Raw genomic sequence first — 20,779 nt, 5'->3', positions numbered from 1 at the left:
AGGATCAGGCCCCCAGACCTCCGCTGGCTCCCCCACGAGCAAAACCCCAGCTCTGAGCGGAGCTAATGGGACTTAGAGAGCTAATGCTTACTAATAAGAGAGCACAACCGAATGCATGAGATTAAAAAATTAAAATGACAAAATAAGCTGCTTATGCAGTGCATCCAGCAACCTCCTGCTAGCACCTGGAAATCCCTGCCTGGGGCAGCCCAGCCCAGGCTGGTGGCAGGACCCCAGCCCCATGGGGGCACCTCTGCTGCCAAAAAAAGCCCCCAGCCAGCCAGGTGCTCGGACCCCATCTCCACAGCATCTTCGTTAGCCAGCACGCTCGTTAATATTTCACAGGGAGGCAGCACCGACTTGTTCAGGTATGGGCACCCACAGCTCAGGAGGGGCAATTAGCACCTGGGAGAAGTGCCTGAGTAACGCGGCTCATTTATTCAAATCACTTAAACCACCCACGGAGTCTCGCTTGCCTCAAAACAATGTGATTATAGCAAATGTCTCACACAGCACAAGCCTGAAAGCCTAGGGGAGAAGGGATAAAACGCAGGAAATGGGATTGATTTAACCGCTCGCATAAATCAGAGCATTCAATAAGGAGGGGAGGCTAACTTTTAATCCCTTAATAAACTCATCGGTGTCTGGCAGGGGAGGCTGCTTGCGTGCAAGGAGCAGCCCAGGCTCTGATGAAGCGATGCTGAAGTGATGCTGAAGCGATGCAGCAGCCCCATGCAGCTGGTGGGTTTGGGGCCGTGCACAGCCCCAGGCACAGCACCTGGCTCTGCGGCCTCATCCAGCAAAGCTGGCGGCTCCGACACAGTCCTTGCAGGGCACCGAGCCAGAGCCAGAGGGGCTGAGGGCCAGCACGTGGCGTTGCAAGGGGTGGGGAGACTTGCCCTGCGTTGTGGTGGGGGAAATAGGACGATGGGGATCCGCGACTGGTCCCCAGGCAGGTAACGGGGTCGTTGGAGGGCTCAGAGGAAGAAGCCAGGCTGGTAACCTCAGCTGGCGGTGGTGGTGCTGAGGCTGGGTTAGCCAGATTCGCTCGTTTGTTTTTCTGTTCCTTTGGGATGCAGGAGGCAAAGACTTCTACGGGAATAAAGCAAAAAACATAAAAAAAAAAAAAAAAAAAAAAAAAAAAAAAAAAAAAAAACAGAAAACATAAAACAAAAGCCTCCTCTTATAGCCTTCTTCTGCATCTGGAAGCAGCATACGGTTCTTTCCGTGTGCCCTTGGCTCTGCTGCAATTCAGAGATTTGTCAGGCACTGGGAATGGGTTAGGAAGCGGCCATCCTCCCCTGCCTGAGAAAGATTTGATGGGTAAATCCCCCGGAACATTCATGTTCTCGCTTAAACCTTTGTGATGCCCAACAGGACGGCTCAACCCCGCACAGATTAAGGGGGCTTGCTGGCACGTCCTGCTGTAGGGCTGTTAGGGCAGCGGCGGGGCCGAGCAGCAGCGCAGGGCACAGCCCCGGGCCCTGCACCCCAACCCTCGCCCCCTTTCGCCCTTCCCAAAAGCCGGGTTGGGGCCGCTTGGTGCCCCGCCCCAGGCGGGATTCGAACCCGCGGTCTCCGGAGCCTCCCCGCCGCCATTAGCGCCGCGGAAGCCGGGCTGCCGGCAGGGGGCAGGCGGAGAGGCTCCGTGCCTGCTCTCTGATTGGTTGGAGGCGATGAATATATTAAGTAGGCTGGGAAAGGAGCCGGTATGCGCCGGTTTTTCGGAGTTTTCGGGGCTCTAAAAACACATACGGGCCCAGAAATAAATTTTTCTCATGAGGATTAAGAAGAGAAATCTGGAAGGGGAAGAAAGAAACAAAAAAGTTTTCCTCGCTTTGTGGTTGAGGTGGATTGTACGGTGGAGGTTTAAATAGCCGCGACGTGGACCCCAACACCGTGTTGTATGAAAGGAGAGAAGGTTAGCACTCCCCTTGATAAGGATGGAAGAGGCCCCAGTGGCCTATACAACACGCATACGGTTAAGGCACTGCCACCTACTTCGTGGCATCTAACCATGTTTTTCGACTTACTTTTTTTTCTCGAGGAGCACGGGCAGAGCTTCCCCTGCACTCTCCTTCTCCCCCCATCATCTTTTCCCCCAGCCCCGCAGAGCACAGGGCAGTGCTGTGCCTTCCTGCTGCAGGGGTTGATGCACTGCAGCCTCCAGGAGCTTTGCTTTAACACCAAGTGCAAGGAATTTTGCTGTAACCTGGACCCCCAGACCGCCAGCAATGTTGAGGCAAAGCTGATGCCAGCACCGCTGCTCCCCATGGGGTACAGAAACACAACCTCAGCCAGGGTAAAGAGAGCAGCAGCAGCAAGATGCAGGGAGTGCTGCAGGACAGGAGGGCAAGCGAAGCCCCCCCAAACACAGCTACACGCAATGTGCTATGCCACGCAGTGCTGAATCCATAGGGAAATGCCTCCAGGTGTAATACAGCAACTGCTCCGCCCTGGTGAAGAAGCACGGCCACATCTCGCACTTGTTAAGTTCTTCTGGACTGTAAAAAGGCTGAAAAGCTCCATAAAGTTATTTAAAGAAATGTGACTATTTCAGCAGTGAAGCTCTCTAAGTCCAGAGCCACAGCAGCCCTCCTTGTGGGTAATGAAAAGCCTCAAAGGATGGGATTATTAATAGCTGGTGGTGCTCAAACTCGGCATGAACCCTATGTTAAAAACAAAACTATACCTCATGGCTTGCAGCTGTCTTCTCTAAGGGGAGAGGCAAAACATCCCAGAGCCACTACAGGAGAGGTTTGTACTACAGTTTTCAGTTATTACGAAGCACACGGCTGATAGCAAAATAAATATATGAAAACCCCTTGATCCTTGAGGCAAAGTAAACCTTGTGCATAAGCACAGTTAACCGGCAAAAGCTGTATCATCGTGCAGCCTGCCCTGCCCACTCCGCACCAAGAGGGCCACAGAATTCCTTTCCCCTTAGCTAAAGGGCCCTCTGAGGGTTTGTACGAATGTTGCCTCAGGGGAGGACACCTTCAGTTCAATCCTCTTGCTTTCTTTCAACAACAGCTCCTCTTTCATCAGAGCAGATGTAAGCATGGCTGTTTCTTCTCCTTCTCCCCTACTCACTCAACAGGGCTTCTACAGAAATACTTCCTCTAAAACCAGTTTTTAAGGGAGGCTGCTTTGGATACAGACACTTCACATTAGTACACTCTTACCACAAGCATACACATAAAATCCCACCTTTTTATTATGGCATATGGAATTTGTTTGGATGTGTAAATACCACATGGGTATGACAAAAGGGGAAAGAAATACCAATGCTGAAAGAGATACAGAGTCATGCCATCATCAATACAGCTTCATACGATGGATTTTCAAAATACAAAAGTCTGGGTTTCTTTTTACATTGAAATAACTTTACAGTGTTCCGTGAGCTCGCTTTTATCCAGAAGAAGAAAAAAATATGCTCAGAGTAACTACAAGCAGAATTAATTTTAATGATTAACAGAAGATTTGTAACTGCTCTAGAACAGCATCTATGAAACACACTTAACAAGAGGTAAGCAACTATACAGAAGGTAAGAGGAGATCGTCACCACAGCAGTCAAAGTCAGTGGGGCAGGAAGGGGAGGGGGAAATCTGGAACTGCATGGTTTCATTTGGTCACAAAGTTTGAGCTGAGTGTTTAAAATGAAGCACCTTTAAAGATGCAGTACTCCTAGTTAAAACAATACAGAAACTTTCAAGACTAGAATCTACATTCTGAAAAAATAAAAAAGTTAGACATTTAAAAAAAAAAATCCACGCATCTCTAGGCTCGTGACTTAACTTACTGTTAGAAAGCAGACTGGCAGCTCTTCCTTAAGCAGCAACAGTGCCTAGAAGTAATGCCACCAGAAAGTAAAGCATCTTTGGGGTGTCCAATACAAGCTGACACTTCTAACGATGTCAGAATGATCCATTTGTCTGCCAAAGATTAGACAAGAAAAGGAGACACTGCATCTTTTTTTTTTTTCCACCACGTTGCCCGGTTCTAGCAAAGAGCTAAGACGTTTTCTTTGGGCCAAGACTAACAGAAACCACTTTATCAAATATTCTTCAGGTTTCCTGCCAAACTGGATTTATTATTCTCATGTGGTTTTTTAATATTTTTTTAAAAACAATTTTTCCTGACAGTCTCTAAAGTGTTACTGGAACGTTTAACAGTCACTCTTCCACAGTTTAATTGTTTTGTCGTTTTCTAGTGCTGCTGATGCAATGATGTTTTCTGTTGGGTGACAAGCTGTTGAGATTACAACATCTATGCAAAAAGAAAGAGAAATACAAACATCATTATTTACAGCAATGAAATCAGGCTCACAGCACACTTCTGGAAAGTAACATGTATTGTTGCTACATCTTAAAACAGCATAGACCAGTTACTATTTCCTTGTAATTAAGAACAGTTATCCAACATTCACTCCATATATGGGAGAAGAAATATTTGCTAGCAAAAAAAGCATCCCATAGGTGGGCTCAACTTGAGAGCAGTAGTCAGGAAGTTTTTGTCAGGTTACAAAGTGAAAGAATCTCTAGATTCTAGTTCTTGCCTATCTCATGGCAAAGCTCTTGGCAATTACAACAGGATACAGCTAATAAAAACCCTGCTCAGTACCTTTCCTTGCAGGTACGGTATTGCCAGCTAGATACACCACTTAGTCTTCAGTCTTGCCCTAATCTGAAAAACAAAAGCTTGCTGCCACTGCCCCAAGGTACAGTCTAAATCGATGGTCCTGCAAAGGAATAAGCATGCTTACATTTCACAGCACGATTCCTTCTAGTAAGTGCAGTGGGAACAGTCTCTTTTGGGATTCAGACTGAAGTACCTATCAGCTGACTTCTCAAGACATGCTAAACCTCACCTTCAAGAAATAGGTGTACAAACACACAAACGGCAGGACTGTATTAGTTCTTATCCTTCCAAGAGTTACAGCTTTAGGTGTTCACAGCAAGTCAAACTCATTACAATTTTGAGTTGCCTAAATATCTTGACCAGCTCTGAACTCAGGGAGACATCTTTTCAAGCTGATGTCAAAATTTTTGCAGTGAAAAAGTACACATTTGCAACGACCATTAAAAAGCCTTCATGAGAAGTTGTGGACACCTATGGTTCAATTAAGCTTCAGCTAGTCAAGAATCTATGGGTCTGACAGCCAAAACATCAGTGAGAAAATGCTGAAGCTAAGCCCTCTTTACAACCTGACATGAAGGATATTCTATCAATAAAAACAAAATCCTCTTCCTTACCTGTGTGCCCTTGTAATTTCTGTACAATCTCTTTTGTCTGAAGGTTCCAAATATAAACCAGGTTGTCTTCTGAACCGGACACAATCCACTGGAGGGGCAGAGAAAAGTTATTTTAATCTTTCTCATCATCCGTATCTAACAACTAGTACTCAGTAAATACTTCATTATTATTATAAGGAACTTACATGACTATTTGATGTGATTTGTTCTGTCTCAGCCCCTATTCAGTGCATACAGGCAGCAGAAAGTTTTGTTACATCCTCTGTATGCCAAAGGAGGAAAACTAAATGACCAAAAGATGCCGAGGTCCTTCTGTGTTAGGATTTAACCTCTGCTGATGTGCTCCACCATCTCAACCGGAGCACACCATTGTATCCTCGGACGGCTGCCTGCTGTGCCACTAACCAAGACATACCCACTGCTCCCTACTTGGGAACGTCCTCTCCTGCTGCAGCAGAGGGAGCCTGGCCACGAGGCAGCAGGACCACCCAAAGACACAGACACCACAGGCACTCAGGGAGGTAGATGGAGCTTCCCAGGACAGCTCCTTCTCCCACTGCCCTATGGCATCCATGAACCATGATCTGCTAAGGGAGGTTTCCATCCCTAAACTACTGCTGCTTCTACAAAATTTTACCATTGCTAGTTATTTGGCACGGTCTCTACTAAACTATTTTTCCTCCTCTTCCAGATAAGAAACAGTTTTCAACACGATGATAGAGATGTTTTGGAATCAAATTACAGAATGAGACACTTGCATCATCCTTGCATGCCCATGGAGAAAACCAGTAAAAACTGCACATGAGTAAAAAATAAAAATAGTCCAAATAAACACTAACCTTTCCACCAGTAACGGAGAAGTTTGCAAATATGCAGTACTTTTCATTTTTGTGTCCTGTGTACGTCTTCAGGCACTGAAAGAGAAGAGCCAAAAGGCGTAAGCATTGTCGGGAAGTAGCTTTCTCACAGCCAAGGACAAACTCTCTTGTCTGATCAGGCTATAAATATATCTGCCCGGGTTTCCCTCCCTGCCAACTCGCTTATCTAGAGGATGCATAGGGCATCGCTGTCCTAGAACACTAATTTTGAGGATAGCAGGAAAAATAAATAAATTTGTCACTTCCCACCAAGAAAAGCAACAACAATTTAATACCTAAAAGAGATATACACACATATAATATATAATTATATATATTCAGTGTCTTGGGCCTATACAGCAGGATAAACGATTTTTTTTCAAAGGCATCTTTAGTCCTCCTTGACAAAGGGTTACTAACACTTTTTCTTATAATATTCATAAAATGTTAAGAGAGGTTAAAAAGCAAATGAAATCCAGATTCTCCAATAAATTTAGCTTAGTCTACATAACAAGACAGTCATAACAAGACAAAGGACTTACCTTTCCTTTGCTGTAGTCCCAAAGTTTAAGAGTGCTACAAAACACAGAAAAACAAATATTAGTTCTTGCAGTTTTTTTCACCAGACGATTTCCTAGTAGCAGAAAGTTTCTCCGTAACAGAATTTAGTCTACATGGGGCACTTTAGCCTGGATTTTCATTGACTAGCTGAAAAAGGCAGGCTATGGTCGTGATATTCTATGCACAGATGCTCAGACAGACAGGCTACCAGCCACCCAACACAGGAAGGGTAGGTCTCATGAAAGCAACAGCATCATTACTGTCTGTGAATGGAGATGACAGATCAACTAATCCCTTCTTAGACACTGCATGGAAGTTCTCCAGGTGAATCATTAATACAGTAAGCACACCTGCACTGCTCTTATGCCTTACACAAAGAGTTGATTTCATATTGCACCCTTTTATAGGCTAAATTTTGTCTCTTGATGTTACAAGAGAATCGTATGATTAATGCAAGAGAATGCTGTGGTTTTGAAACGTACACTAGAAGGAATGGACAGGTCTTGCAGACACTAAGCAGTGCCAAGGCTTTAAAAACAGAAGCTCTACCTATGACATTAGCAACATACAACACCTCCCAGATTTTCAAAGTTTTATAGTATGTATGAAGTTGTGTAATGTCATTATTGTGACAGGTAAACAACAGCAAAATAAAGTTTTATCTGATATTCATGGACACTTCAAAGCCTGTGGATTTTTTTTTTTTTAAATACCTACTTGTCCAAAGTTGCAGCTAGTATGTATTTGCCATTTGGGGAGAATTTCACAAAAGACACTGGAGGGTTATCATCATCTACAGTGAAAATAAAAGTGATTGTTAACCAGCACACGGTTGCATTGCTCCATTGGCAAAGAATTTCTTTCGACAATAATCTGTTGTTAGTTGTCTCACTGAAACAAGCTTTCCGTTTTGTTATCCCTTGGTACTCCAAGAAATACAGATATAAGAAAGTGATCGTTTTCAGTACTTCAAGAAAATGATGTTTTGCTCACATTTTAAATAACCCTTTGTAACTGAACTTTCCTTCTTTGAATCAGCACTTATCAAGGCAAAAGTATATTTATACCTTTTAAAAACCATTACATTAAGAGTATATGGTGCTAATTTGCAGTGCCATGTAACTTGTCTATATGATGTTTTATAATAATATGAAAGGCTAGGGAACGTATGCTCAACAGGTGACTTTCTTTTATTATCTTTGTTCACGAGATGCCTCATGCTAACAACCATCACCAGTAAAAGCAGGCAGCTCATGCAGTCACGGACTCTTTCCATCGCTTCCAACAGCGCAAACAATTTTGTTACAGTTTTGAACTGCTGCACAGCAACAAACTGAACGGTAGAAAGCTTTGAAAAACTCATTTATCCTGCATCTATACTACAGAACACTCCAAGCTTAAGCAAGTTTCCATAGACATGATAGTTCCTTTTATTGTAATAGCTAGGAGGACAACAGTGTGCTAATGGAATGGTAGGAAGACTGAAAAATAGAGGTTAAGGAAGTCACTGTTCACAGCAATGATGCAGAATAGCTGTATTGCAGCTAAACAGCAAAGAATGGAGCACAAACGAGAAGCCTTCTACTTACCAATCAGTGTTTTCAAGCACTGCCCTGATGCTGTATCCCAGATTCGACTATGAAAAACACGAGACTCATTACTACCAACATATGATGTAATTATATTTTTTTTCTAAGTATGCAACAGTTTTAAAGGTTGCAGCAGACCAAAAAAAACTTACCAGAGTCCATCATAGCTACTTGACACTATCAGGGATCCATCACGATTAAAATGCACCTGTAATATTATAGAAGGGGGAAAGAAACTTTACTTATGTTTGTAGAAATCAATGTTCTTAAGCCTCAGTAAAAGTATTCATCTTCCAACACTAACAGTTTAAGTCGTATGGATAGAAGCAGAAAGTCAGTATGATATCAAAGCCATCTATGAATTTAGATGGGTAACACAATCAAAACAAGATCCCCACCACCCCCAGTTTGCCTGGCATAAATGGAAACAGGAGTTAACTACAGCTGTTTATTCTAGCACCAGGAACTGGAATATGCGTTTCCTCAGAAGCTAAGAGCAGCACCTTAACAAGAACACAGCATTAGCTGCTCAAATAATAGTAGCGTCCAACCTGGGGTAGCACCTTAACATTTTAAGGACATGGAACTTAACCTCTTATGTAACCAAATATGTTTTGAGGTCAATTTATTCCCTTCAGCTATACCTCAAAATACTACTATTTAAAAGAATAATTATTGTTAATGTACATTTTCAAGTGTGAAATCCAGCCAAGGCAGAACAATTGTACCAATCGCATCCCAACAGCCATGTTTTAACACATCAGAGGCTCAACATTCTTTTACTCTTTCCTTCATTTCAACAACATTAAGAGTTAAATACCTTCTTGTTTTCCTTCATTTTATTAGATATTGGTGTATTCCACGTTACTTTGATCTATTTAAATTAACAAGATTGGAAATGGAGCGTACTATGGAACTGCCCTGGTCTGAACCATAGCACTAGTTTGAAAGAAGCAAGCAGACACACAGCAGTTCCAGGCTGTCCTCCGACCCTCAAGTGACAACCAGTCAGCACCCCAGCATCAGACTGCCAGGCTCAGGCACGGCCAGCACTCCACCATTCACTGCTCCCCACATTAACACCCAAGACAGAGAACCATGTAAGCCTCACACGTAACACTCCTCATTTTGTTCTCATTGAGCAATGACCACCTGCAAACCATCTGCAGCCCATCCACTACACTGTATGAGGGGTTCATAATAAGAATGAGAGCACAATCCCACCCCTAAAGGAGCTGCCCTAAACAAAGCACATTAGCATGTTTGTTTATCAGAAAGGACTTACAGCTGAAACTGGGTCAGAATGAGCAGGCAACGTCTTGAGGCACTTCCCTGTTTTCACATCCCATATCCTCACGCTTTCGTCAAACTGAAGATGGAAGAAATGCACAAGGCGGTTTAATGATACACCTATTTGTGGCATACACGATGGTATAACTTGATGCAAGTCTAGACACACTTCGTCCTCCAGTTGCACTGTAGCCTCATTAGAAAGGCCAGGAAACAACAACCACTACACAGGGTAGCAATAACAAACAGGGAGCACAGTTCCCTTCAACTCTTCCTCTACATGCAAGGAAAACTGCATGTTGAAGATGGGCTAAAGGCTCGACCGAGTCCCTAAATAAGGACAGCCAGAACACTGCACAGCTCACCCAATTACAAGTTGCATTTGTGGGGGAAGACAAAATTGAAACAAGGGGTGTGCAGCAATTGCTGCGCACTAAGGAAAAGAAATCACTTACTGAGCCAGAAACGATGAGGTTTGACTGAGGGTTGAAGTTGCAGCAGAAAACGTAGTTACTGTGCCCCTTCAGCGTCTTTAAGCACTTACCCTGAAATAAGATTTAGGAGTGTTAAATATTTAGCATCCTCTACAGCCATACATGCATTCAGATAAGCTGCATGAAGGTTAATAACCATGCAGCACAAAGAAACCATCTCTAACCCCAGACTTAGATGGGCAGAAGACCAGCTACAAGAAAACAATAGAAAAGACTTTTTTCAGTGAACACAGCCAAATTTCAAACCCTCTGGGCAACAAGAGAAAACCAAGCACTTTAACATATCCAATCAAAATTAAACCAATTTACCCAGTTTTCAATATAACTGCAGAAAAGAAAGGGGGAAAGAAGCAAAGAGAAGTGAGCCTATGATGAGAAGTTACAAAAAAGTTCAATCTGAGAGGCTGCTTTCAGAAACAAAGCCTGCAACTGCATTGCCACTGTAAAACTTTAGCACTCTCAGAAGATAACCAGACTCCTCACGGTACCCGTGAGCATCCCCCTCTTTCCAAAAGCACGCGGCACAACTCACTCATCCTCACAGCCCATTCAGCCAGCTGCTTGTTTTAAGCAGGAAAGTTGGAGCTATCACCTAAAGAGGACCAGTACTTAAAACTCTACCTTCTCTCATCATAGCACATCAAGCTCATCTCTCAGAAGAGCCTGATTTACAATGGCAACGCTGCGGGAGAAGGTAGGTAAATAACAGCTTGTCCTTACCGAGCTTACATCCCATATTTTGAGAGTTTTGTCATCAGAGGCAGAGACAAGAAGGTTGGAATCTGATGACCAAGCAACATCGGAGATACCCTAAAACAAAGGAAAACAATCCTCTTAGCTCTGTTTGCTCACTGACACATGCAAATGGAAAACACAGGCTGCATATTATATTCACAGCTGAAGCTTGAAAGAAAAGTCAGCACTGGGAGCTGGGAATTCATTGATCTGACTGGGTTGCAGCTCCTTTGACACTTGCTCATTTTAGACTGAGCCATACACTCCAAAAACATCAACAGCTTGTTCACATGGCACTTAGTGTGGCCACCAACACCCTTTCTTGGAATTCATAAACAGTATGCTACACAAACTAATCTGAATAAGTGGTTTCTCATGATGACAAATGGTTTGCTCTTTCTGGTCTGAGTCCCTAAGGGCTGGAGAACAACAAGATTCTACTGGCTTTTCTTTTGGTGAATCTTCATCTTTGCTTCTGAAACTTCAGCACGTAAGAAACTTTGGGAAACAAAACTGGAGGGTTTGGGAATTTGTGTTTTCTTTAGAACTTTGGAGAATGAGTAAGTGTTGTGTTTATGTAGGCAAAGCCACAAGAAAATTCAATCTCCTTAAAAGGCAAGCCATTCTGCTCCAGATACAAAGGAAAGAAGGAACAGGACATAGTGTTACAGTTTACAGGGATTTTCACCCAAGAATACGTTGCCCCTTGTAGGAGGTCAGTGTTCCCGAAATGGAGGGACTCAAGAAAACGGCTAGGCAGTGTGCATGCAGGTTCTTCATTATCACTCTGCAATGTATTTCCAGCTTGACCTGGTATCACCTCAGCAATTCCAGTCCCAGGGTATTGCACAGGACTGTATAAACAAAGACGTACAAAATGAGACTAAAGAGCAAGCCCTCTACACAAGTCAAACGAATCACAAATGGAAAACTCTGGACGTGAAAAACAAAGCAAAGTAAATTCCTTACAAGTAAATTCATACTCAAGTGCACAGAGATCTCCTCATACTTACCAGTTTATGACCAGATATTGTTTTTTCAAACTTGCCGTCGTACGCTCCCCAAATTTTAATGAGCTTGTCAGCAGCTGGAAAAGAATGTACCAGTTAAGAGACTAACAGCACCGACAGATACATCTGTCCTTTCTAGACGGCAAGAAATTAACTACATCTCTGCATACAGCGAGTAGTTTTCCCTCCCCAGGCAGACGCTAGTGGATAAGGTCGTATGTAACTGGTGAAGAATGGTTTCGTACACGCCACGCTGCAGCAGCTGAGATTACATAAACTGCCTGGAATGCACGGAGTCTCCAGCCACTTCAGTCTCTCTGATGACAACTTGGGTTTCTACTTTTGTTTCAGATTGCCAGTGGTAGAAGTAGTACTGTTCCACGAGCAATGCTGAAAAGCTTTTGTCCAGAAAGAACAAAAGTGACATCACTACCTGGACTGAATTAACGTCTGCAAAAACCCAAACATATTATCTATTTTAGCTCGCAAAACAGGCCAGAGAAAAAGGTTGATATTTGCCAGAGGTAGAGGTTGGAAAACCTTGGGGTGGGGGAAAGGGTCTTTCATAAGGATACTTGAACACAGGAAGGATTTATACACGGTGTACTGGCCTTATAAAGGCAATCTGCAGTTAAGCCAAAGACCTAAGTCATTCCCATGTCTGGAAGTTGTTTGACTGGCCCTCAGCATCATATTCAACATTGTTCTTTTTAATTGCCCTTTCCATATATATGGATCCTCACGGAGGGTTTATGTAAACACATTTTCAAAGGAAAAGCTGTCAAGCAGCATTAACCACCAAAAAAATTAAAAGAAATACCAAAGCTGTCAGGGAGAGAACTTGATCTACCACCTAAGAGAGCAAGTAGTGAAACACTATATATAATAACATCTTCTGCACATTTCACGGGGATAATCAAAGGCTCTGACTCACTAAACACCACAGGCACAGCGGACAGAAACACATGGCCAGACCTTCATACCACGCTACAATCCAGTCTGGTAGTGCAAAGCTATCTCCCTCAGCTCCCAGAACTACACTTTTGCCTGCAGGTACTGCACACAAAGCTCAAATCAAAAGCTTAAGCTGGAACTTGAGCGATACAGAAAGGCACAGGGGAAAGAATCCTGTGCTTGCTTTTGCCCACTTGCTCAGAAAAGAAAGCTGAACAGGAGAGGACTCTGATCTGGCAACACCTACACGATCCAACATCCAAAGTAACAGAACTTAAAAGCCAAGAAGTAAATCATCCCAGAGATTGTCAGCTCTGGGACTGTTCCTTTTAGGAAGAACAATGACACTACAGCCCTCTTCCATTTGATGAGGGTAACGGTAAAGACAGGTAGTTCTCCAAGGCCCAAACATGCACGTTTTCAACAAGATAATAAGAGAGCAATACTTACAGGAACTGGCTAGCCACTCTCCGTTAGGACTGAACTTCACCGATGAGACTGCCTTTGTGTGTCCTGCTAACGTGAACTTTAGAGCATAATTTGGTTTTACTGGCGCGGGCTGAAAGAAAAATATGAATGGATGAGCTTAATAAACTCCCAGGAGAGTTTCACAGTCAGCACACAGTAATGGACTGCATGAGTATTCACCATAACACAGATTCTACTGTTTACATTCTTTTCCCTCTCCAAATTCAAAAAAAAGCAACATGCTGTCAGGAGTCTGTGGTGCCTTACTGCCCACGTGCAACACCAACTCATCCTCGATAACAATTCCATCCAAGCCAGGAACAAACAGATGAGAAGAATCCAATGGTCCAAGCACAAAACGCTTGGCACATTCAAATAAAACTCTCGGTACTGATCTGTGTAGTGCTATTAAACATTTGTAGTTCTGTTCTTTGTTGCAAATCAAACCACAGGCCAACTCCCCCAAAATCCCACTTTTTTCCACTATTTCACCATTTGTGAAGGCTTCATGGTTAGACAGCAACATCTTCTTTCAGCACCTGCAGGCTTCAAAGAACCTGACTAATGCCTGCTTTCCCATTTTGCAACTAAGACCACGAATTCACCAGTTCTACAGCCATCTCTAGGCCTTCCAAAAATACAAACCACCTGAGCTTTTAATGCTCAAAGCAACAAGAAGTATTTCCTTAGCAAGAACTTAAACAAACAAATCCAGCACTACAAAAGAGACTGTTTTTATCCACCTGCTTTACCCACAAACGTGCTTATCCTCAGCACGTTTTCATCCCCAGACGGCAGCAGAAGCAGACATCTTGAGAAGTTCTTAATCTACATTTGATTCAACCCTCTAATTCTGGTTTGCCTGGCGAACGTGCAGGTAGTTGCCATGTGCATTTACACAGACATTGTTCAGCCCCACACACACCTTGCTCTGATTGGTTGAGGAGGAAGGAGTAGATTGTGTTTTGGTGGATTCTGCATCTGGCTTCTTTTCTTCTGTTGCCATGGTTCTGAAGCTGGCAAATGAGACTTACGGTGCTTGAAGGGGAGAATGAATGTGCTGCTTCAAAAGGCAGCCCTTGCCACAGAGAGCAGAACCGCACTGGTAATGAAAACCTGGAAGAAAAACAAAATATTCTCAATAGCTGTCAAAGAAAGATCGTCAGCAGCTAAAAGAATGAGGTCAGCCTAACTGCAGATCTCCAGAAAACAGCGTGAAAAACTTATCTATAACCTTTTGTACAGATATGTATATCTTTTCAGCAACGTAGCAGTATTTTATGCCTTCAGGTCTATTAACGTGCAAGACCAAGAGTCCAACTCATGGCCTTTTATTACTTCTTGGACAGCATTTTTCATTCTGCTCTGTTCCAAACACAAACCATTAGAAATAAAGCAGAATAGCTCTTCGGTGCAGTGGGACGTTTCACATCATATTCCCCAAAATACTTGTAAGAAGAAGTACTTGCATAGCACAGCAAATACAATGGTTTATATAAAAGCCGTTTCCAAAGCTTAAAATCCTACCAGGATCCTTTCATCTCCTAATTCAAGTATTTCAGTCTCATATTTCTCCCCTAAATGGTGTGAGCATCACATCATACCTTTGTCTGAGCGTTTCACCTGACTGAAAGCCAGCCTTGTGTTAGTCTCAGCAGACTCACTTTCTGTAACAGAACCTGATAAAGCACAGTGCCAGTGCTCTGTAATCGGGGCCGATGCTGCAGAGGGAACAATCTCCAGCTACTTTTTACCATAAGGATTTGTCTTTAAACTACATTTGCAACATCCCACCACAACTACCATTCTTTTTGCTGGTGGCAGCAGATTTGAGAGCCAAATCGTTTGCTCTTCCAGCAACTACTGGTATTTTAAGCAACTCATTCTTGGGAGGGGACGGGAGGGTACAGGGCAAAGTGCTACCAGTTGCCTGCTTGCTTTAATAAGCACTCTCCGCAGTGTGGATAAACTTTGTATTGTTGCCACCAGTGATTTAAGTTTTCTAATGCAGATCACATTCTTTTCATCTGGAACTAATCTGGGAACTTGAGCGAGCACGCATCCTGCTGCCAGCACTCAGCTCCATCCCGGGGAGGGCTTCACCCTGCACCACAGCATCTTGCACTAAACACAGCACCTCAGCAGCACCCACTGCCCAGTGCGAGGGCTTCCAGCGGGGTGACCAGCAGTGGGCAACAACACTCCTTCCCCACCCACCTGCCCTCGCCTCGCTGCTCCCCTTTACACCCAGGGGAAGTTCTGTGGGAGAGCCCAAACTTTTGGGGGGCAGGAGGAGCCATCCAGAGGTATGCAAAAGCATAAGAACACACAGATGCAGGCATGCACACATAGAGGCATGCAAATGGAGGCGTGTACACACATACATGCAACCACATATGGCTGCAGACATATCCAAGAGCATGGTATGGCTCCAAGTACACGTACACATGCAAGCACACACGGCTGCGAGCATGCGTGGCTGCAAACACATGCAAACAAGCATGGTATGGCTCTGAGTACACGCATGCATGCACACACATGCAGACACACAGATATGTCTGCAAGCACATGCATGCATGCCAATACACATGCATGCTTGCAAGCACACACAAGCAAACACACAGGCATGGCTGCAAGCACACGCAAGCACCTACAAACGCACGGCCATATGCAAGCACTGCTGCAAGCACACACATGCCAGCATGCACCACTGCAAGCACACACCCCCCATACGAGCCACTCAGGGGTGCAAGCACACAGACACAACCACGCAGCGCAACAAGCATGCACCGCTGCATGCACGCGCGGCGGCGGCGAGCACACGCCCACATGCAAAGCGCCGGGCGCTGCAACCAGGCGCGCATGCAAGCAGCACGCACGTGCGGCGAGCACGCGCGCGTGCAAGGCATGCACGGCTGCAAGGCATGCACGGCTGCAAAGGCGCGCGCGGCTGCACGGCATGCACGGCTGCAAGGCATGCACGCGCGCGCACCGCCCCCAGCGCGCGCCGTGTGGAGAAGGCGGGAGAGGGGGGCGCGGGGAGGGGGGGGCGCCGCGCGCGCGCTGCCTGAGGGGGCCCGGCCGGGCGCTGAGGGGAGCCGGGAACCGGGCACACCCCCACCCCCCCCGCCCCCGTGACTTACCGGGGGCTGGGGAAGGAGCCGGGGGCTGGGGGCCGGGGGCCGCCGCCGCCTCCTCCTCCTCCTCCTCCTGGGCTCAGAGGCGGGGGCGCGGCCGCGGCGGAGGGGAGGGGAGGGGGGTGGGGAGGGGAGGAGGGAGGAGGGGGGGGGAGGGGGGGACGCGGCGGCGGCGGCGGCGGCAGCGGCGGCGGCTCCGGGGCCGCCAGGCGGGGGAAGGCGGGAGGGCGCATGCGCGGTGCGGGCCAAAGGCTGCACAATGCCGCTCTCTCCCGGGAGCGCTACGGAGGGGCCCGAGGGCCAAAAAGGGGCGGGGAGCGCCTTAAAGGGACAGGCGCCGCCTTCCCTAAGGGGGGAGGAATTCAGCGCTCACCCCCCCACAGTGAGGGTGGGGTGGGAGCGCTGTGTGAGGCCCCCCTGTTGTGAAAAACACCTCATTTCAGCCCGTTAAGGCTCGGTAGCTCGCTCAGGCACACGTCAGCGGGTTTGTTTTGTGCAGCTGGGGCTGCGCAGCCCGGTTTTGGCCCCAAAAAAATAAAGAGAGGGAAAAGGAAGAGCCACGCGTCGCTGGCTGGCCCAGGAAGGTCCTCGGGCTCCAAAAATCCGAGTGGCAGCTGGGAAAGGAAAAAATAAAAAGGAAAAAAAAAAAATAAAAAGCTGTGGTGCAGCACAGCCAAGGCCCAGCTCCTTCCCCCAGCCTGGAAACCCGCAGCCACAGGCTGGGCATCGATCCCTGCCCTGCAGGAAAAAGGGAGGGAAAAATCAAAAAAATCGTGTTACAAACACAAATCATAACCCTAAACAACCCCTTCGCCTCTGAGAGTCCTGGATTTTTCTTTTCACAAATTCAAAGCTTCATAAACCTGATTTGGCCAAGTACTCGGTCACACGCTAGATTGTGTTTTTTTGACAGAAAAAGGCAGCCCCACGCGCATATTTCTTCGGGACTGCGAAATGTGCACACCAGGGGATTTGCATGGACCGCCCATGAAATTTAGCTTGTTGGTTGTGAATCATCCGCCAGGGTCCTCCTCGCTCCGCAGGCCTCGCTGCCACAGCTGGGATCAGCAGGATGTGATCTCTGTCCAAATTCCCTCTCTGTAAAAGACTGGGCCTTGGCAGGCTTCTCTCTCACAAAGTCTTTCATTCCATTTGGTTCCCAATAGCCTGAACTTGGTGACCTGCCAAGTACACTGGAAAAGACACCTGTCTATGTTTTTTTTGTTGTTTTTTTTTTTTTTTTTTTTTTTTTTTCAGGGGGGAGAAGCTTCCCATAATGATGAAAAAGGAGAAATTTCCACAAGTGGCTCAGATGGTAGGGAAATGACTGCTTTCAGCGAGGTTGTGATTCCTCTGGATGGCTTTAAGTGTGTCAGGAACAGATCTGAGGCCATGGATCCTGCTAAGACTAACGTGTACAATTTTGTCACAGGTTCCACCGAGACGAGAACTGATCCAATCCTGCAGATTTCATCCAAAGGACATTAATGTTTGTGGAAGAGCTCCCACTAACTTCAGCACATGCTGGATCTGCTCTTTAGACGTGACGGCTGCAACCAAGCACATGCTGACGTTTGCAATGGTGAGTAATAAGGCAATAAGCTTATGAGCTATGCAAGTCTATGTTTATGTTTTGGCACAATGAGCAGTCTCTGTTAGGATTTCTATTTACTTGGGCCACTCAGACAGCAAACAGAGGGAGCACAGAACAGACGTACTGCATGTTTCACACTGTTCAAGAAACAGAGGGAGCAAGAACTCATGAGAGACCTGCTCCTTATTTTAGGCTCTTAAGGAGCAGCTGATGCCTGACATATAGCTGTTTCTATGCCGTTGCTAATATGCTGCTCTGTTTTTTTTCTAGATCCCAGATACATCGTATTCATATGTTTCTTCTGGGATTTAAAAACAAACACTGAACCTTTTCCAGGCTGATATTTCTACCTCCCCCACTACAGTATGAACCTTACTTGCATTACTGCCAACATTTGTTCATTTAAAACTAGGAAAACTTACCCCAGTGGAAAGCAGCAAGGATTTGATTCATTCTGCCCTGGGAGGGATGTGTATACTTAGCCTGGGCACAAGGGCCCAATGGATGTTGAAGAACTCAAAGTAAGAGTGTTTTATTGAACACTGCATATATAGAAGTCCATGTCAGGGAAGCTCTGCAAAGAAGCAGTCCATGTTTTTTCAGGAGAAACATGGACTTCATGCAGGATTAGCATCCTTCAGTATCGTACAATGCAGATTCCCCCCCGGTGCAAATCACAGCCAAGTTGATGCATAAGGGCTGCTGATTTGAGGGCCCCGGACTGAATCACACACGGTCTGATTGCCAGACGTGATGACAGCCTCTCTCTCCTGGCCTCTTCAACTGGAGCAGCAGGTTCTCAGCACTTCTGTGAATCAGGAACTTTGTTCTTGACTGGTGCAAATGGTTGCAACTCCAGTGACTGGATGGCTCAATACACCTAGCTCATTGTTTCCTGGGATAATTTCAGTAAAATGTACGTATCTTTGTCATTGAGAAGTTTGAAAGTGTTACTGTTGCCCTAGAGCTTCTCTTTACTGTTTTTCCAGTCTATAAGAGGGCAGAATGAAAAGTAAGAAAATACACAGAAATACGTTAGGGCTTTAGCCAACTGAAATCTAGCGTGTTCTGGGATCTGTTAGTTTAAACTGCCAACTCAGTAGCACACACTATTCACAAGCTTGCTTTCCTGTGCAAACCACTGTGTTAATAGCAGGTGCTAGGTCTCTACATCACCCTGATGTGTAACAAAACCATCTAGATGCAGCTAATTTCCAAATAAACATATTTACTGTGGCCGAAGCTACATAGCCGTATTAGCTGGACATTTTCTCTTCACTTCTCAGATTCTTTTGGTCATGTCCCTTTTTTTTCTTTTCCTTCCACAACAGTTTATACCGTTGCTCTGCTTCCTTCCATAAAAATAAAAGTGTCTTGGCTCACTGTGTCCCAGCATCCAGCTCCTGCAAGTAGTGCTTCTTGCTACATCCTGATAAAAGATACAGAGATCAGAGCATTTTGTGGGCTTTTCATGCCTTTCCTCTCCTCTGCGGAGGAAGCTGTTCATCTTTGTTTCTTTGTTCTGAGAACCGCCAGTCTAGAAGGACACTATTAAAATCCACTTCAGACCCTCTATTGGATATTGGCTGTCTCCAGAACAGCATTTAGAGCATAATCAAAGCTTATATTTGCAGATGAACACTTAAAAGATCCGTTGGGTCTTGGACTGCTCAATTCCTTCCTGTCCTCTGATCAGTTATCATAGTGCTGTGCTTTTTGGGGCTTGTAGATGTACAGGCTCATGGGTTCTCTGTTCAGAGTCTCTGCATACCTCTCTCCTGATGAAAAGTGAACACTGAAAAGTCAAAAGTCCTGTAGACACTGACACCTTCCCAGCAGTGAGTAGCAAGGGTGGCCTCACCAGTTGGTGTGGCCAGGCTCACAGAACTAAAAAAAATGAGTCAGAAGAGCTGCATCCAAGTTCTTGCTCTGCTAACGATTCTCTGCATCATCATATTCTCTCTCAGCTTCCCCAGCTGAAAAACAGATCTCATAATATTTGTTTTACCTACATAAGCTGTTAGGAGGATTATTGCATTGTTGTGAATTCCACAGATGAAAGGTACTACAGAAGAACAAACTGTAATTATTGTTTCAAACCTCTGCCCTAGACCTGTCACCCTTACCTTACTGAATAATGCTTACTCAGTCGAGGAAATTCTGCTGCTATGGTGAAGAAAATCATGAGTGAAGATGACTCTCTTTTGCAATAAGAACACTTATCCCCTAGCGTTCAACACCCTTCTCTCTGCCAGTGGGATGACTGGAGTCACTCAAATAATCTCAGTCACTCAGTGCACACTTATGCAATATGCTGTTTGGACACTGTTGTTTCTTTATCCCAAACAGGACTGTGGTTGAATAAATTCTCTTTTTGTAGTGGCTAACGATGTCCACTTGAGAGGTAGCAGCTCCTGGTAATAGGATTTTCCCTGAGTCCATTGATAGGTGAAGGCTCTGGGAGCCTGTGGTGGCTGATGGCTGCCAAAATGGTCAGAATGGCCAAATTTGCTGCCTTGAGGCACGTGGAGCCCCCATCAGCTTTTCACATGCATGCAGATGCACAGTGTGCCTGCGGATGTGCCTGGAGATGGAGGACAGAACTCACTGATGAAGTACTCAAAACATTTCAGCAGCCTTCTCCGCTTGTAATCTGTTTGCAATTTCCAAGTACAAATACTAACAAGGAGCTTCCTTGCTGTAGGAAACTACGGTTTTGATGGTGAAACGGGCACTGAGTGGTGATGTTGAAAACCAGAAGCTTACAGCTACAGCTTACACCTATGGCAAACATCAGGAAAATTGGTGCTCAGCGTTAGTCTTCTCAGCAGTCC

The 20,779-nt window shown here is 45.3% G+C and overlaps 1 protein-coding gene and 1 non-coding gene across 2 annotated transcripts; one reads left to right on the top strand and one right to left on the bottom strand.

The window, feature by feature from the left end:
- The first annotated feature begins 1,899 nt into the window (after positions 1-1,899).
- LOC116497097 lies at positions 1,900-2,027 on the top strand. Its single transcript, XR_004254076.1, has one exon. It is a non-coding gene; the product is annotated as a U6atac minor spliceosomal RNA (small nuclear RNA).
- Positions 2,028-3,193: 1,166 nt separating this feature from the next.
- WDR5 (WD repeat domain 5) lies at positions 3,194-16,388 on the bottom strand. Its single transcript, XM_032200380.1, has 14 exons — positions 16,358-16,388; positions 14,140-14,330; positions 13,197-13,305; positions 11,796-11,869; positions 10,768-10,857; positions 10,009-10,098; positions 9,549-9,632; positions 8,416-8,471; positions 8,264-8,310; positions 7,392-7,467; positions 6,656-6,689; positions 6,096-6,170; positions 5,257-5,344; positions 3,194-4,270 (listed from the first exon to the last, which is right to left on the bottom strand). Exons 2-14 carry the CDS (start codon positions 14,218-14,220, stop codon positions 4,170-4,172), a joined length of 1,005 nt encoding a protein of 334 aa, XP_032056271.1. The 5' UTR covers positions 14,221-14,330; positions 16,358-16,388; the 3' UTR covers positions 3,194-4,169.
- Between the last annotated feature and the right edge of the window lie 4,391 nt (positions 16,389-20,779).

The sequence above is a fragment of the Aythya fuligula genome, chromosome 19, assembly GCF_009819795.1.
Source record: "Aythya fuligula isolate bAytFul2 chromosome 19, bAytFul2.pri, whole genome shotgun sequence".
In the NCBI taxonomy this organism is placed as follows: Eukaryota; Metazoa; Chordata; class Aves; order Anseriformes; family Anatidae; genus Aythya; species Aythya fuligula.
Note: the sequence above shows the minus strand (reverse complement) of the source record. Positions and strands in the feature narration are given on the sequence as shown.

What these genes read in the sequence shown, in the direction of transcription:
- WDR5 (XM_032200380.1), bottom strand. Translation starts at nt 14,220, where the DNA reads ATGGCAACAGAAGAAAAGAAGCCAGATGCAGAATCCACCAAAACACAA. An exon ending in CAATATCTGGTCATAAACTG is followed by an intron (nt 10,858 to 11,795) that starts GTAAGTATGAGG and finishes CCTTTGTTTTAG; the next exon opens with GGTATCTCCGATGTTGCTTG. An exon ending in GAAATTACAAGGGCACACAG is followed by an intron (nt 4,271 to 5,256) that starts GTAAGGAAGAGG and finishes CTTTTTGCATAG; the next exon opens with ATGTTGTAATCTCAACAGCT.